The sequence below is a fragment of the Apium graveolens genome, chromosome 10 (genome assembly GCF_009905375.1).
Source record: "Apium graveolens cultivar Ventura chromosome 10, ASM990537v1, whole genome shotgun sequence".
Lineage (NCBI taxonomy): Eukaryota > Viridiplantae > Streptophyta > Magnoliopsida > Apiales > Apiaceae > Apium > Apium graveolens.
In genome coordinates, this window is record NC_133656.1 from 114898545 (window position 1) to 114915842 (window position 17298).

The 17298-nt window shown below is 32.0% G+C and overlaps 2 protein-coding genes across 2 annotated transcripts; both read right to left on the reverse strand.

Annotated features, from left to right (window-relative positions):
• Positions 1-202: 202 nt before the first annotated feature.
• On the reverse strand, positions 203-7093 carry LOC141692895 (ras-related protein RABF1). Its single transcript, XM_074497849.1, has 8 exons — positions 6920-7093; positions 6678-6754; positions 1705-1788; positions 1467-1561; positions 1208-1313; positions 928-1017; positions 742-828; positions 203-465 (listed from the first exon to the last, which is right to left on the reverse strand). The coding sequence occupies exons 1-8, from the start codon at positions 6942-6944 to the stop codon at positions 424-426; spliced, it is 606 nt and encodes a 201-aa protein (XP_074353950.1). The 5' UTR covers positions 6945-7093; the 3' UTR covers positions 203-423.
• Positions 7094-14440: 7347 nt separating this feature from the next.
• LOC141690875 (uncharacterized) lies at positions 14441-15411 on the reverse strand. The gene is made up of 4 exons (XM_074495632.1): positions 15163-15411; positions 15026-15030; positions 14742-14963; positions 14441-14675 (listed from the first exon to the last, which is right to left on the reverse strand). The coding sequence occupies exons 1-4, from the start codon at positions 15409-15411 to the stop codon at positions 14441-14443; spliced, it is 711 nt and encodes a 236-aa protein (XP_074351733.1).
• Positions 15412-17298: the final 1887 nt, after the last annotated feature.

A 17298-nucleotide genomic window follows, 5' to 3' on the forward strand; every position in this document is an offset into this window, starting at 1 on the left:
ATACAAAATCTCATTTGAAGAGAACAGAGTCTTATCATATTATATAAGCAACCTGTCGTGAAACCATTGAGCCAAGATATACATAATATACGTGTTAGAGAAAGAGAGAGGTTTCACAGTTTCCTTTCAGCCGACCTTATGGATTAACTTCAAGAACGAAACATATCAGGGCAATTAGACCCAATTCACTGATGGATAAGACTAAGAAAATAAATAATTTTTTAAATAAATTGAAGAAAAGTCTTTCACATATTACATGCATCCCAATCTGTCAAATCACAATATCAAAATATATGGCACAACAAACACATGTTGAAGTCAAAGTACCAAACCCCAGTCAAACATACATGATCATGGATATAATAGGCCAGTACCCGATTCCTCCAGTTGGGATGTTATTAAATTGACCTCCAGTTTCAGAAATCATGAAGGTGTAGACGGGCGAGGCAACCTCTTGGCAATTTCCTATAAAATAAGGACAAATTAATAAATTGATTTCAACATGAGATGATCAAACAGTAGGGAAGGAAACACAACTTTAACCAAAGGAACAGATGTGTATATTATATACAGTACTGCAAATTTTTTAATGCAATATAATAAAGCATTTCTGTGATCAACAGGCATACAAAAAATATGACCATTGAGTGTATCCCAAACCGCTCTAACCACTGCTCACTTGCTTGGATTTAAAGCATTAAACACAATTTAAACAAAAATAACTGAATGTTACAAATGTACCTCAAACAGCTGATTTATATTATCAGCAGTCTTTGCTGAGGTCTCAATAAAGAACATCCCATTTTTCTCGGCATAGTTGATGCCCTCCTTCAGAAAAAAACACCAATGCATCAGGAAAAGAACAAGCATGCATTGATAGGGAGATAAAATGTTCTGAATGTATTAGACTATAAACAGTTCACTCACTTGAACTTGTATTTCTCGCTTTTCATGCAGATCAGCTTTGTTGCCAACTAATGCCATGACTATATCTGGACTCCCATGTTTTTGTAGTTCCTATAACACAGCTCAATAAGTAATGGAGAAAAGACAGCAGAACAAGACTAAAGAATTTCTAGAAGAAGTGTGATATTCAACTAAGGCATACTTAGCAACAGGAAATGCCGAAGAAAACAAAAATATATGCAAGTAACATTTTAAAATATGTGAAGGATGCATGATCGCATTAGCATAAAAACTGTTATACCTTAACCCAATATTGTGCTTTATTAAATGAATCAGGGTTGGTTATATCATACACCACAACTGCTATTGCAGCACCTCGGTAATAAAGAGGTGCTAATGCTGCATACCTGAAAAGATACCACATAGAATTAGTGATCGCTCCTGATATGTATACACGTGAAACAGGTAAAGACAGAAGTCAATCTGCGCCCTTAAGAATAACTTTTGAATTCTTAAATGGTACAATCAGCCAGGATGATAATTTGGTCATAAAAATATACCTCTCTTGGCCAGCAGTATCCCATATCTCAAACTTGACTGTTGTAGAATCTTGCAAGGCTATTGTTTGTGACAAGAACGAAGCCCCGACAGTTACCTGAAAATGTAATTCTTATATGAGAAATCAAAATAGATTAATGATTAAGGACTGTTCATAAATTATTACACACGCATGCAGCATAACAAAGACTTTACGCCACTTTAAAATAGCAGAACTTTTTCTACTCATAATTAACTTACCTTGGATGATGGATCAAACTGACCGCGAACAAAGCGAAGAACTATGCAGCTTTTCCCAACACCAGAATCCCCTAACAGCACCAGCTACAGTCATTATTAAAGCCAACCAATTAGGTGAACAGTCATGAACAGAAATCATAAAGGGGAAGCACTGGAACCCACTAATCATTTTCAGAACATAGCCAGATCTACAATTCTTTTGAACTATAATTTCCACAAAACCGTATAACCTTTCACAATATATGAGTAAATGCGGATAAATTTAAATAGTTACAACTTACAATCTGTGTTCATAAGTGATGTGGATCACACCACAAAGAAACAAAAACAAGAAGAAAAGGGATAAGAGAAGAAAATGATATTTCAAAAGAACACGATCAATCCAGAAACGTGAACTTTGAATCTCAAATTGCTTATATCAATCCAGAAACAAAGTAATTAAAATCTAACCTTCAAAACAATCCAGTAATTGAAGTTTAGAGGAAGAGGAAAGAAAAACTACTCATAGTTTATCTCAAAACAAAAATTTTATATCATCCATTATCTGTCTTAAAAGATTACATGAGAGGGGTATTTATAGGCTTAGACAATAACCCAAAACCAATAGGATTCCAAGAGAAATTCAATATCAGTTTGAATTAGCCAATATCTGAATCCTTCCAGGAAACAAATTTAAAAACCAACCCCGAATAGAAAAAAGCCAAAAACCAAATCCAAATATGAAAATAAAATCCTAAATACTTAAAACAAGAAAAACCCTTTCAAGTGAAAGGTAAAAACTTGCAAGCAAAATTCTAATTAATTATTATATAATAATCAACTACTTGTCCAACTTCATGCATCGCTCCTTTATTTGTTGTCCAAATAAGTTTCATAACCCATGTTTGTATCATCTCCAATTGAACATCACAACTAGTACACATATCCAAATCCTAATTAACATATTCATTCCTTGATCCTCATCAATAAGATTATAAAATATGTTTTGTTAACTTCTTCCCGATGATCCTCTGAGTTTTGTTTAAATATATTCTACAAGGATTAAACTGTCATCTTGCCTATTTTGCAGATTTAATTACAAATTTGTGATGCCCAATTCAATATCGTCATCTCTTAAAAGGCCCGCAAACTAGACTTGTATTTTTCAGCTAAATTAAACTGCTGGAATAAAATAGAAATACAAGAAAGAGATACAAAAATTGAATAAAGTTCCTCTATAATCACTCACACACTGTCCAACAAAACCTAGGCAAAGTCCAGAGGACTTCACAGCATATACAAATTAAGTACCACAACAAGATCATGACAAGATCATGAGGCAGAGAAAAAAAATAAGTCACCTCAGTTTATATACATGCACAGTGGCAGACTGCAGAGATCAAGTTATTACTGCTAATAATTTTCGTGCCAGGAAAAGTCAGAACTATGTTACTCGGATAGAAGAGATGCACAAAAGGTCCACCGGGCCGGGCTTTGACCGGGCCTTAAAAAGCCCGGGCTTTGACCGGCCCGGGCTTTTCGGGCTTTGACTTTGACCAAGCCGGGCTTTCTGAAAATGTCAGAGCCCGTTTGGGCCCTCGAGGCGGGCCTCACCGGGCTTTTTCGAGCCGGATCGGATCGGGCTTTTTTCTAATTTAAATCGGATTGAATTTTATTAGAGATTCTGAACACTACATATGTTAGCAACTAGATCATCATAAAATGTATTAGTTTGCATGGAATATTTTATGCAAACATATTTTCGTTGAAAATATATAAGTTCGGTAAATAATAAACATGTTTAGAGAATAATATGTTTTATCAATGTTATCCAAATATATATAGTGTAATAAAATATATAAATAATATTATTAATCACGAATATGTAAATATATATGTATTTAAAGTATTATTTATATTTATAGTAAAATGTAAATTCATAAATATATAAGAAAATATATTAGAATAATCAGATTTTAACCGGGCCTTTTCGGGCTTTTAATCAGGCCGGACCAAAGCCCAGGTCAGGCCGGACCGAAGCCCGAGCTTTTAACAGAGTCGGGCCGGGCCGGGTTTTGTCTAAAAATATAGGGCCCGTCGAGGCCCTCAGCCCGGGCCGGGCTTTGAGTCGGGCCAGATTTTCGGATCCAGACTTTTTGTGCATCGGACTTGGGTACGGGTATCGATCACGGGTGCGGCTCCAAGTGTCAAACTCTTAGTTTCTAAAAATAAATGATTCGTGAATAAAGATCCAAAATTGGACACTGGTGCGGGGATTTAGCATATAGCCTTCACATAAGTGAAATTATACATACTTCTTATATATTTTAAATTTGTAAATTAGTATCTTCTACCAATCGACATGCATAATTTTTTGTGTCATATTTATAGCATAAAGAAAAAAGATGACATGGGAATAATAATCTACGAACATCCATCTCTAGAAAAAAGTTGGCGTGGGGGAAAAATTGAATAGTTCGGGTAACGGAGGCTCAAAATGAACAATTTCAACAATTCTAACATGTAAACGAGGAACTAGCACCTAGGGCAAGAGCGGCTTGTCAGATTTTTTATTTTTTTTACATAAAGTGGAAAAGGATTTTTAAGCCCATAAATCTAGAGGAGATAATATTTCTTATATAAGAATTATTGTTTACATTTATAAAAATTATTGATTACAAATATAAGAATTAGTGATTCCAAAATGATAGATCTGGGAATGGTAAAAAAGATCCTGGCAAGAGATCGCAACCAAGAGCCATGCTTTTTTTAGCACCAAGACACCGACCATGACAACTAAACATCCAAAAACGAATAAAATGTATGTTTTTAACTTGGTTTTAGCCAAATAAACAACTAAATCCGAATTTGGCGCTCAGTAATATTTTAGCATTAAAGTTAAACCTTAAAAGTACATTAACAAGTATGGTATATTGATGTACCTGCAGCGAGCATCACATTTCCTGGAAAAAAGTATTCTCTTAGTGTGCATGATTATATTTGTGAAATTTCTATTATTTATATGCAATCAGCAGGGTATTATATTCCATGCCTAGCATTGGCCTCCATATCCATGACCCTTTATTCATGTCACAAATCACGTCGCAGATATATATAGAATGAATGATCTCTATTATCAATTTAGAGAAATTTACTTGTGTGGTTCCTTTTGCTCACATATTAGATCAGAAATTTTGAAATGTACTGTCTAAACTTGGCGATGCATGCAGATAAAAAATTTAAATGCTGTCTATAGCATTCATTTTGTGTTTGTAATATTAAAAAATCTAGATGTATCTGACAACTAAAATACAAAATTTTGACCAAAGAGTGTTAGCTCGGCTATCAATAAAGTTTGAATGTCAGAATCGTAGTACATAATTTACACTCAATTTGATCGGAACACATGGAATGATGTTGGAAATTGGAAATGATTGAATCATAAACTTGAAACTACTTTAAAGGCTTTTATGCATACTTTCAGTTTCTTCTAGGGCTTATGAGTGAGTGACTCCTATCCACACTCACAGCCCTTTACAAATCCGAACATTAAAAATTTACACTCCATAATATTTTCCGCTCTTAAGTCTAACATCATTTTCTTGGGTTCTCTTCACTTAGAAGGAACACAATGGTGGGAGACTGGGAGGAAATTTATAAATGTCAAGTTACTGTTTCTTCTAAAACCTAAAACCTCAAGGTCCTAAACTCGTAATAAAAAGGCTTACTTGGATCATAATAATACCCTACCACTCCTCCTAACATGAAAAACCCATTTTTGGACAGAAGAGTGGATCGTGGGTGCTCTTAAGTAACCAATTCTCCTAAAACCTTAGGATGACGATTTATCATAATTTTTATTGTATTTTAACACTCCAAGTTTGGGTTGAGGAGTGGATCACGAACACCCGGGGGCTGGGATAGCTGGGATTGATACCTCTGCCAAACTTAAGCACTAATACTACATGTTAAGTTAACAATTATCGTAAACCGCAAGGTGCTCCGTTGACATACTAAAGGAGGACTGACTTGTCAGGATCAGGATCGGGATCATATATTATATTTCAACACTCTTTCTCACTCGAAAACCCATTTTGGTTGAAGAGTGGATCACGGGCGTCCAAAGTAATATTTCTATTTTAAATCCATAATACGTTATGAGAATATTAAAAGAAAAGATGTCAGGAAAAGGAACTTAAGACCGGTTTCCCAAAAAACCTTAAGGTGTCAAGATATGGACTTATCAAAATCTTAGATTGTATTCTAAACAATAAAGGAAAGAAAGGCTGGATGAGGATGATGTCGGGGTGAGAACAAAAATTACGACAAAGATGCATATTTTTTATAGGAAAGATTATGGTAAAAGGAAAAAATACGACATTCAGTTTGAATTCAGAAAGAACAAACTTTATTAAAAACACGTGGAACAGACTATAGAAAGTAAATATGTAATCATATATACATCTCTAAATGATTTAATTATGAGAAGCATAACTTGTTGGGTCCAAATGTAACAAGTAAGTCATTCATCGCAAAAGCGACTCAACTTGATCATTAATTTGAAAATTTATATCAAATTAGTCATTGTAACATTGAAACTTTGTATCAACTTTGCCATTCACAGATAGTCTCCTCGATACAAATTTTCAAAATTTGTGACCAAGTTGAGTGACGCACTTCATACTAATTTGAATTTCATTGCATTCTTCCACCGGTACTTCCTTCCAAGTGAACACAACCTTATTCCTTACATCACCTCCATCCATCCCCACCTGACTGACCAAATTAAGCTTACTTCTCTTCATTTTATACTACTTTTTGCTTAAAATTTACATAATCTGCACTCTCGCACACATACACTTAAAGCTCTACAAATTAATAATTCCCGGAAAGGTGAATTCTATCAATTTTTCAAGTCCGTCGTAATCGTGTCCAAATTTATTGTGTTGTAAAATTAATCGAACTGTGTACATGAAGTTCGGAATACATTATACCTTAACTTTGAGATTTTTCGGGTCAGGTGCACCACTACTATCTGGATTATTAAGTAAACCTGGTCCCTGAGTCCTATCTGCAAAAATTATAAAAAATAAAAGAGATAATTATTAACTAAAATTGATTAATAAAACTTTAATTTCAGTTAAATCAAACCAAATTAAACTAACTGCCCCCAAATAATAGGTAAATCCAATGTAATTTAAGTAGATATAAAGAGTAAAACCCTAGTTATTATTACCTGGAAGAGATGATGCACAACCCATAGAATCGTTAAATCAGCGGAGGCTCTGTGTATGTGTGTGTATACGTGTGGATTTGTCAGACAAAAAATAGAATAAATTGAGCGGTGAGAAAAAGGCGATCGCGGTCGTTGAAAAACAAAAAAAAAAGTATAGCTTGCTGGACAGAATATAAGGAGCTGCTTATCCTTAAACAAACCCAGCATTAGTCTCCAACACATGTTGCTGACAAAATTATCAAACCATAACAAATCATTAAATATATTATTTCTCATGACAACATTTATTAAAATTTTGATCCAATAGTTAAACAACTTTAAATGTTGCCTATGTGATCCCTCTATATTAATTTTATATTTAGTTCAATATAAAAGTGGGGTGAGTAATATACATTTTAGATGTTTTTATGACTTTTTGCTAATTTAGGAAGTTGTCAAGGGTTGCCAAGTTTTGGCAACCTTGGTAGGCAACCTTTTGGTAACCTCCCAACTCCAATAGGTAGGCAACCAAGGGTGCCATGCCACATAAGCTTGACAACCCCCGTTGGAGATGCTCTTAGCGCTGGACTTGGACTTGCATATGTTTCATTTTTCCCTGTACTGAGTTCATTTCTTTTTTCTCCTTTTCCTTTAACATTAGAAAAAAAAAATGGAAAATAGAAAGGAAAACAGCAATGGGCTGGAAGGTCCTCGTCGCAAATACTCTCTCGGTCCCACCAGATGATTTACGCTATTTTTCGGCACGTTTTTCAATAATAATTTAAAGTATAATTCCATAATATATATATATAGGGTTGTTTAAATAGAAACAGACTTAAAATAAATACTAAAAACAGCCAAACCCAATACAAAATAGACCAGCTCAGCCCAAAACAAAAATAGTTCCTTTAAGTTTGCCACTTAAAATTAAAATTTAAAAAACAGTTACACAAATCACGCGCACAAGACTGCATAAAACTGCTCCATCATCTTCTACAAGCATCATCATCATCTTCATCAACGGAAATAATCACTGATTTCAACCATCAACGCGAGTTCTCAGATCTATTCACTCAATTTCAACATAATTTCTCCGCATACCTTCAAAAACGAGTTCAACGGGACTACTTTTCTCCATTTGCTGCAACGAAGAACTTCAATTCAAAGTTTCTGACTAAAATTAACTCGAACAGGTATATATCTCATATATTTAGAGGTATTCATCACAATAATATGTATAAATTTAAATATAAATTTAATGAAGGCATGCTTGTATTTTAGTGATTTTTAGGGGGCTTTTTAATGATTATTCTGTATTCTAACATATTAATCTTCAAACAGATCATATTTAGCATTTTATTGAAGTAAAAATGGCTAGGATTAGAGGAGGTATGTTGAATTAGGTTCTACAGTGTTTTATTTCATAATTTCATTTTATTTAATAAATTTTTTATGAAATTAATTGATTTTGTCGAAATATTAAGTGATTATTTAAGAATATATACTGAATCTTCAATATATCAAACATAGTTTAGTGATTAATTATACGTATTTAGTTACATGATATTGTAGATTATTATTTAGATGAACATGTATATTAATGAAAATTCATAACATTAAACTACAAAAATTTATATATAATTTTAATTTGATGAATGCATGCTTGTATTTTAGTGATTTCCATTATTTAAGTTAGATTAAATACAAAATATGTGAATTATAGAATTTTGTTAAGTTGAATTTAGGGATTAAATACAGAACATTTTATGATAATAAGATTCGAGGATAATTTGTGCTTCAATATGATGAGATTTTACTGTTTGTTCACACTTATGTTTTGGTTTATTGATGGTTATGTTTAACGTTGTTACTGTGAAATGTTGATGTTGATGTTTACTGTGGAATCCTTAATTTACTCTGGAATGTTTATTGGTTTATCACTTAATGTTGATGTTTCTTTCGTGAAAACTTTTGTACATTAATCACTTGACAGTGCACGCTTTCAATCACTTAATCATCATCATGCTTAGTTGCATCCACCGCTGATCAATTCTGCTTCATATTTCTGTACTATGCCTCCAAAAAAATTCATCAAATAACTGGAACTTATTAATTAATTAACACACAACACAACTAGGGTAGCTTCTAGCTAAAGATCCATCCTGCTAACTAAAACCTGGGTAATTAAGAAGATGTGTATAGATTGATTGTCAACCAAGCCATGTCTGTACTGTAGTCATGCTAATAAATAAGCAGCCCAGAAAAACCAATATCCACAACTTATGTTTGCATGTATTAGTGAACTGAACAAAATACTTGGCCATTGGTGCCAAAGTTTTTTTATGTGCTTGGCCCTAGTGTCATAAACTAGCCTTGCTATGTTATGTTCTAGTATGATTCTTGAGAAAATTGTTATGTTTGAGTTCAATCTTTACAGGAGCTTCTACAGTAATATCACGACAAAGTTCAAGGATAAGACAATCAAATCGGCAAATAAGACAAACCACACCTGTCTTTGCTGACTTGGAAGATTCGACAGATCAAGAAAATACAATGGAACAAGGTATAATATATTTAAAAATTACTTACACTAATTTCATATTTCCATTAGTTTTATAATTCTTATAAATGATGCAGTGCCATTAGTTTCTAGGATTTTGGGCCGTTAAAATTAGGGTTTAGGCTTTAGGCCCTAAACCCCAAACCCTAAACCCCAAATAAATATAATATTTATCCAACTTTCTATTTAGTAAAAAAAGAGGTAAATATTTTTAAAACCTATTTAAGGAGTTGGTGAACCCTAAAAAATTAACAACTGTTAAATTTAGTTAAATTTTAAATTTTAGACAGTAATTGCTAGATATTGAATTATTAATTTTTGTAACAAGACAAAACATACTATTCAAAGCAATGTTGAAGAAGAAATGGAATTTGAAGAAACTGAAACACAAGACAGTCAAGATCAATTTCAAGAGTAAAAAGCAAGCAATAAACCAAAAATGAACAAGTGGAAGAAGAAGACAGAGAAAAAGGTAAAAAAATCACTATATTAAACATGTTATTCACTAAACTGTACATAGTAATCAATAAATAACACATTCTAATTACTATATTGTATCACTATTAAAGTTGCAATTTTATAAACAGGACAGCATTGAAGGTGAAGATAAAGAGAAAAAGGGCAAATTTGAGAATTCTGAAGAAGAAAGCTGCAAAACTGAACACTGAGGTAAATCATATGGATAATAAAAGTAAATTCTTATGCTTCCTTTTATAGTCTCTAACATTTTTTTTATTTAAAAAATATCAACCAGATTGAAGGTGTTGTGCATATCAATAAACAAAAAGGAGATTTAAAAATCAGAAATTCTCCAAGACTTTTCAGCCAAATGGTATATTACCTCTCAGAAGAATAAAAGGAATGGGAGATTCTGGATTCGAGCATCTAGTCGATTTCTGTTTGGAGTTGTTGCCATCAAAGCTTACATATAACATCTTTTAAATTTTTGACCATAACAATATTTCTTTGAGGCTGAAACATTCAAACATAGAAATCACTGAGGAAGATGTTTTTGATGTGTTGGAAATCCCATATGAAGGAAACTCTATCATGCTGGCATCAGGAGACAAGTACCAGAAGATGACTGAATAGTGGTTAGAACAATTTCCTGCTGACAAATGGGAACAAATTACGACTGGAATGGTGGTCAATCGAATAAATGGTCAAGGGCTGACTGGGAATTTCAAACTGAATTTTGTTATAGTTTTGTCAAATGTCATATTTGGAACACCAACACATGCATACATTGACAAACAACTTCTTAAGTTGGATAACAATCTTGATGATTTGTGCAAGTTTAATTGGGCAGAGTACCTAATTTCCTACCTCGTCAAAGCAACTGATAGTTGGAACAAAAATAATTATGTTTTCTTCAGGGGATCAATGGTCTTTTTGATGGTAACAATTGTATTTATTTGTATTATGTAAATTGTTATTTTTATAAATAAATGTATTTATAAATCTGTTGTTATGTAGTTATTATATGTAGACCGAGTACGCCACAGAGGAATCAACTTTGTTGAGAGGTACTTTCCGTCTTACAAAGGTTGGCATGATGAACTGTTGAAACAAAGACAGACACTTGAAGTGTTCAACGGAGTTTTTGGTGTTGGTCCTGTTTTGCCACCATTGAGGGAATATTTGGAACAACAATCACCGAAGGAAAATATAACCAAAAAGGTATAATTTAAAACCATTAAACATCTGTGCATTTTTTTTTCCAATACTTGGTTAAACTGATTAATTCTTTATGTTTTAAATTCCAAGGAAAAGAACTTGGATAACAATGAATATACTGGATTTGGAGCTGGTAATGATGGTCAGGAACAGAGTCAGGATGGATGAAAGAAAGATGATATTGTGAAAGATCAAAATCAGGTAATTTAAAAAATCATTTATCTTAATATTGTATTACATAAAAAACCACTACTAACAATTAAAAAAAACACAGGGTGACAAAGATGCTGAAAAAGAAATGGAAATTACGCAGAGTGATTCAGGAAAAACACATGAGGAAAATGTATAATCATAAAATTTATAATTTTAATCACTACTTCTTGAAATTTAATCACTAATTTACTACTATAAAATCACTAATACTTGACATTTTAATCACCAATTTTTGCTTATTAATCACTAATTATAACTTGTATTCTATCTTATAGAATGTCTCCTAAAATATATTGCATATACAGGATATTATTGAAAAATTGTGAGAGAGCAAATGATTTAATTGAATCAAAGATTCCGTTTGATACGGATATGTAGTGTGCATTAGAAAAAAGATCCAAAAAATCAGAATTTATTGATGATTAAAGACTTGATCAATGAAGTATTTATTCCAAAGAGCCAAGGCGATACTTCTGCAAAGAAAAATAAGCAATCAAATCAGAAAAGGCAACAATAAACAGACGAAGCAGATGTTGAATAGGGAGGTGAAGAATTTGATGAAGAATTGGCAGATGTTGATCTTGTTGAATATGTGAGAGCTACACAAGGAAAGCTTTCCAACTTTGGTCCTGAGGAAGACGATGATAGAATTCCATCTTTTTCTCTTGGAATTGATGAAGATATATATGGAGAAGAGAGTACTGATTGCATTACTCCTAAGCCAACAATCAGAGAGAGAAGCACACGTCTGCAAAATTTGGGTAGATTTGGAAAATCACCATATGTTGAGAGAATGGTAAACATTGAATCGAATTTTACAAGTCAGGAGGTTGGAATATGGAGATTTACACTACAAAAAAGAGATTTAATATAAGTACTCCATATTTGTTGTATTCAATTATACACTGCAGTATATAATTAAAGTCGTACAATAAACAATTAACTATTGGCAGGGAGATGATGTTTAGCATGTATGAAGATATGCAAACTCTGAAAATCAACAATAATTTAGCAAGTGCAGTAATCGACACATACACAATTATTCTGAATGATAATGAAAAGTACAAGGCAGAGGAATCTCCATTGCGTATATTCTGTACTATTGATTGTGTGGTAATCAATCTATACATTAATATTCATAAAGATTATAAATTATTTATCAAATGTCCAGTTCTAATTTCAAAACATACATATTTAACAACATCCAAGTATGGATGCTGACAAGAGCGTTACTGCAACATATCCGATATTTGCTGAGAATATGGATATGATGCTTGAAAAATTCAAGAGGACAAGGCTTGATAGTATGGACATGGTAAAATTCAAAATTACTGTATGAGCATTTCTATTCAATTTGCTATGATATTATTGCCATATTTATAAATCTGATACCGAATTTATTGCAGGTTTTTTCCCAATTATTGCATATGAGCATTTCTATTTGATTTGCTACAATATCAAGAATCCAGCATGGGAAATAATTGACAATATAAGAAAGAATGATGATCCAAAAATCTGCTATGGACAAAAACCAAAAATTCTGGTATAAAATATCAACACTTAATTTTTTCAGTTTATTCAGTAAATTCATGTAACAAAGTATTTTTCAATTTATTTCAGCATTCACACTTTGTCAAGTACATGAAAGCAAAGGGACATGTCATGGCGATAAATCGGATAAAAATCTTGAAGCCAAATTATTTGAAAATGTCATGGAAGACATTAAACAATTCAACTGATTGTGACATATTCCTAATCAGACACATGGAGACTTATAAAGGAGATGCAAAGAACTGGCAAACAGGGTTGAAAGAAGAACATATATACAAAAACTTCCAAAATATTCACTAACAACACATAAATAATCACAATTTTTTTAACAACTAATCACTGTAGTCTTATAATTTTTTTTAATTGTAGAATGGGCAGAAAAATCAGCTCAACAGGCTTCGAATCAAGTATAACAGTGTTATACTATCATCACAGCTCAATTCTGCAAGACAGGAAATCATCAAGGAAGGAAAGGAACTTTATATTAAAGTTGCCTCAAATAAGCTAATGAACTTGGTGATTGAATCCTCTCAACAGTCTCAGGAGCAAAGAATGACCAATAATCATGAAGACAGAGAAAAACAATCTACAAAAATAAAAAATGTGACTTTTGCGAAAAACTTGACAAGTACCTTTGATGAAGCTACAGAGAACAAATTTGTAAAAGACTAGTTGGAATCTCTGTGTGATATTAACGTTTTAGTAGAAGCAGTGTTAATGTTTTAGTACTTTCAGTTTCGGAAACTGAAGAATGACGATATGATTCAAATTTCAAATATTATGAATATATCTGTAAAACATTGTTACAATTTAAAATTTATATGTTATGTTATGTTTGTTTTGACAACATATGTTATGTTTGTTTTAGTTGCTGAATAATTTTTTTTTGGAAAAGAGTTGCTGGATAATGTTTTGATTAAATGGTATACCATTTATCTGTATAAGACATAAATTTTATATCAAATAAAAATGACATAAAATTTATATTAATATAAAGTCATGGTATTCCTCTAAATATAATGATAAAAATAATATAAAAGTATATCATATCATAATAAAAGACTCAAACATATTTTATAACAATAAAAAAATATAAGATTGTCCCATAAAAATTAGACAATCTATATAAGTAAAAAATTTAAATTGTCGAAATAGCACTCACAAATCTCTTGCAAGAACATAAAGTATGTTTTCTAACAGAAACCTGCACAAAATATAGTGAAACACACTATAATCACTAATTATTCAACCAAAAATTATTAAACAAAACGAACCCAATCACTAAAATGTTACAATTAATCACTTATAAAAAGTGAAAAGTAACAGCCTAGTAGAATAGATTAATCTTAAAAATTTTCCTTTTTTCATTCTTCTAATACTAATTTTTTTATAACAATATACAACATATCATATCATAATGAAAGTCACAAACATATACAAGTACACGATCTATATATCAAAATTTAAACTCGTCCCATAAAAAGTTCAACAATCTATATATCAAAATTTTAAATTGCCTAAAGAGAAGTTCACGATCAATTTTATTCAACACTGGCTTTCTTCCTTTTTATACATCTTCTTGCATCATGAGTTGTTGCGCGACATAGTGCACACTTCCGACTTCTTTTCTTCGATTTGTTAATTGCTTTTTCCCTATCACTCATCAGCCTCTTAAAGTAGTTTCCTTTGTTCTTACAAACATTAGGGGGAAGAATATTCACTTCTCCTTCAGGTTGCTGACCGACCATTGCAGCAATATGATCATTTTTCATAAAACTGACAATAGATCCATCATAAGCATCCAACTTTGTATTTGACTTCTTTATAGTGCTGTGTACATACTAAAGTCTATCCATTTCTACCCCAGCCTTGTCAATTGCTTGGTGAAAATCAAACCAAATTGTGGTCAGTTTTAAAGATACTTGTTCCATCTTAAAATAATCACTGGTTACCACATCTAAATTTGATGAAGTTCCACTATCAGTAGTTTGCATCCAACAATTAAGAACAAGGCTTCTTGGAAATTTGGTAACCCCAATTTGTTTCAAACCACAAAATACATGTCTGCAAACAATACCACAAATCACAAATTTCTTGCAAGAACACACAACATGGTTCATACTAACAGATCCTGCATAAAATATAATGAACATATTATAATCACTAATTATACAACTAAAAATCACTAAAATAAACACATCCAATCATTAAAAAAAATCACTAATAAAAGATGAAAAGAAACATAATAGTAAAAGAGATTAACCTTAAAAAGTTTATCTTTTACCCTCACATCCCTGATTTCAAAATGAGTAACACCATCAACTTCTTCACTCATACGCCTAATTTGCATTTCCAAACAAGAAGCGAGGATTTCTTCTTGAATTTTATAAAAAATAGTACGTGTATACAAAGTGGCGGCATCATCTTCTATAAACCACTTTGACAATATCGTAGGAAGACTTGACTTTGACTCATGATCCAGTCTAACTGTCTCATTCCTTTGCTTGTCCATTGCACTCTCAAAATGCAACCAAAATTCATATAACGTATCTCATTGTTTATGAAACTGCCCAAAAAATGAGTTTTCACTCTCGGATCTTGAAGTAGTTCTTAGCAACCCAAACATTGGCTCATTTCAAAAAAAATGCAGGACCTTGCAACCACTTATTATTTTTTAAATTAAATTCCTTTATAACTCTCTCCCATCCGCTCTCAAACTCTTCAGTTTCAATAATAGAAGACCGGATATAAGTTTTCATTTTCTCCATGAAGTCCGTGTCCTTGCATAATCGATTACCAAGCTATTTAAAAAAAACAAAAAAAAAATAATAAAACACAATATAAAACATAATAAAAAAACACAAGAAATAATTATTTTAATCATTAATAAATGTTCATTTATTAATAACAAGGAAGAACAATGATACATGGAAAAATACAAGGGAATATAAAAATTCACTAAAATATTTATTTTAATCACTAATAAATATCAAATTAATAACTAAACATTATTTTCCTAATCACTTATAAATATAACTATTATACCTTAACTGGGAATTTCTCCATAATATGCCACATGCATAAACGATGGTTACTACGAATAAGACCGTTAACATCAGAAAATATATCACGCATAGACACCTTCATAGCATGACATTGATCAGTAATAATCAAAACGTGATTCCTTCCCATTTCCTTTACAAGATGACCAAAAGCCCAACTGTAATTAGCAACACTCTCATGTGAAAGAAGACAGGATGCAAAAGTTACACATCTGTCGTGTTTGTCAACGCCAGTAAATGGTGCAAAAATCAAATTATACCTGGAAAAATAAATATTAAAAAACAGAAAAGAGTTAAAAACTAAAAATAAAAAACAAACAAACTCAATATACAATTAGAGTAAATAGATGTCAAGTACCTATTTGTATCAAATGTTGCATCAAATGATATTGAATCACCATACAATTCAAAATTCCACGACTAATAAAATTAGCCCAAAATAGCTTTGTGAGACGACCATCAGAATCAACATCATAAGCATAATAGAAGGATTTAGATTTATCCTGTATACGTTTGAATTTTTCAATCATCATCTGCGCATCCTTATCACCAATAAACAATTTCAAATCCCTATTAAAGTTCCGAAAATCTTGCAGCGAAGCACCAACATTAGCATATCCACCATACATTTCCTTGGCAAAACTAAATGACTTACTAACACCAATATTCGCCTTTGCACCATTATAACAGATATTCCTCAAACTAGTAGTCATCTCACGACTAGATCGTAAAAATTGACGACCTTTTTCACATATCTAAGGATGATTGTGATACGCAACTAAGCAGTACATAAAATATTTATTCGGAACCATATACTTCAAAACCATCTTTGCTTTACATCCACACCTACGAGTAACGGAACGTCTCTTCTTCAAAACTTTTGGATCATCCTTAGGATTATTGAACCCTTCACAACTACAAACAAAATGTTTCAACAAACAGTACCTGCATCATCTAGCTTTTCAGTTGTTTTGTGAACGCTAAAACCACCTAAATGAGCATAAGTATTATAAAACTGATAACCTTGATCTATACTCTCAAAAACCCGATTAGTGTAAGGCACGCCATTCTCAACAACACAACTAGGTATATAATACCTATTACCACCTGGAGATATAGTATAATTTCTCGAACTACTTTCACTTCTTGTTGAAGAAACATCAGGAACATCACTGATACCAACATCACTGCCACTCCTAGAAGAATCTCCGCAAAACGAATCTAAAAAATATAAAACAAAAACTGAATACATAGAACAAAAATAACTGACAAATTATATAATCAATGCAATTATTATAATGTAATTATAAAAAATCACATATACATAATTATAATGC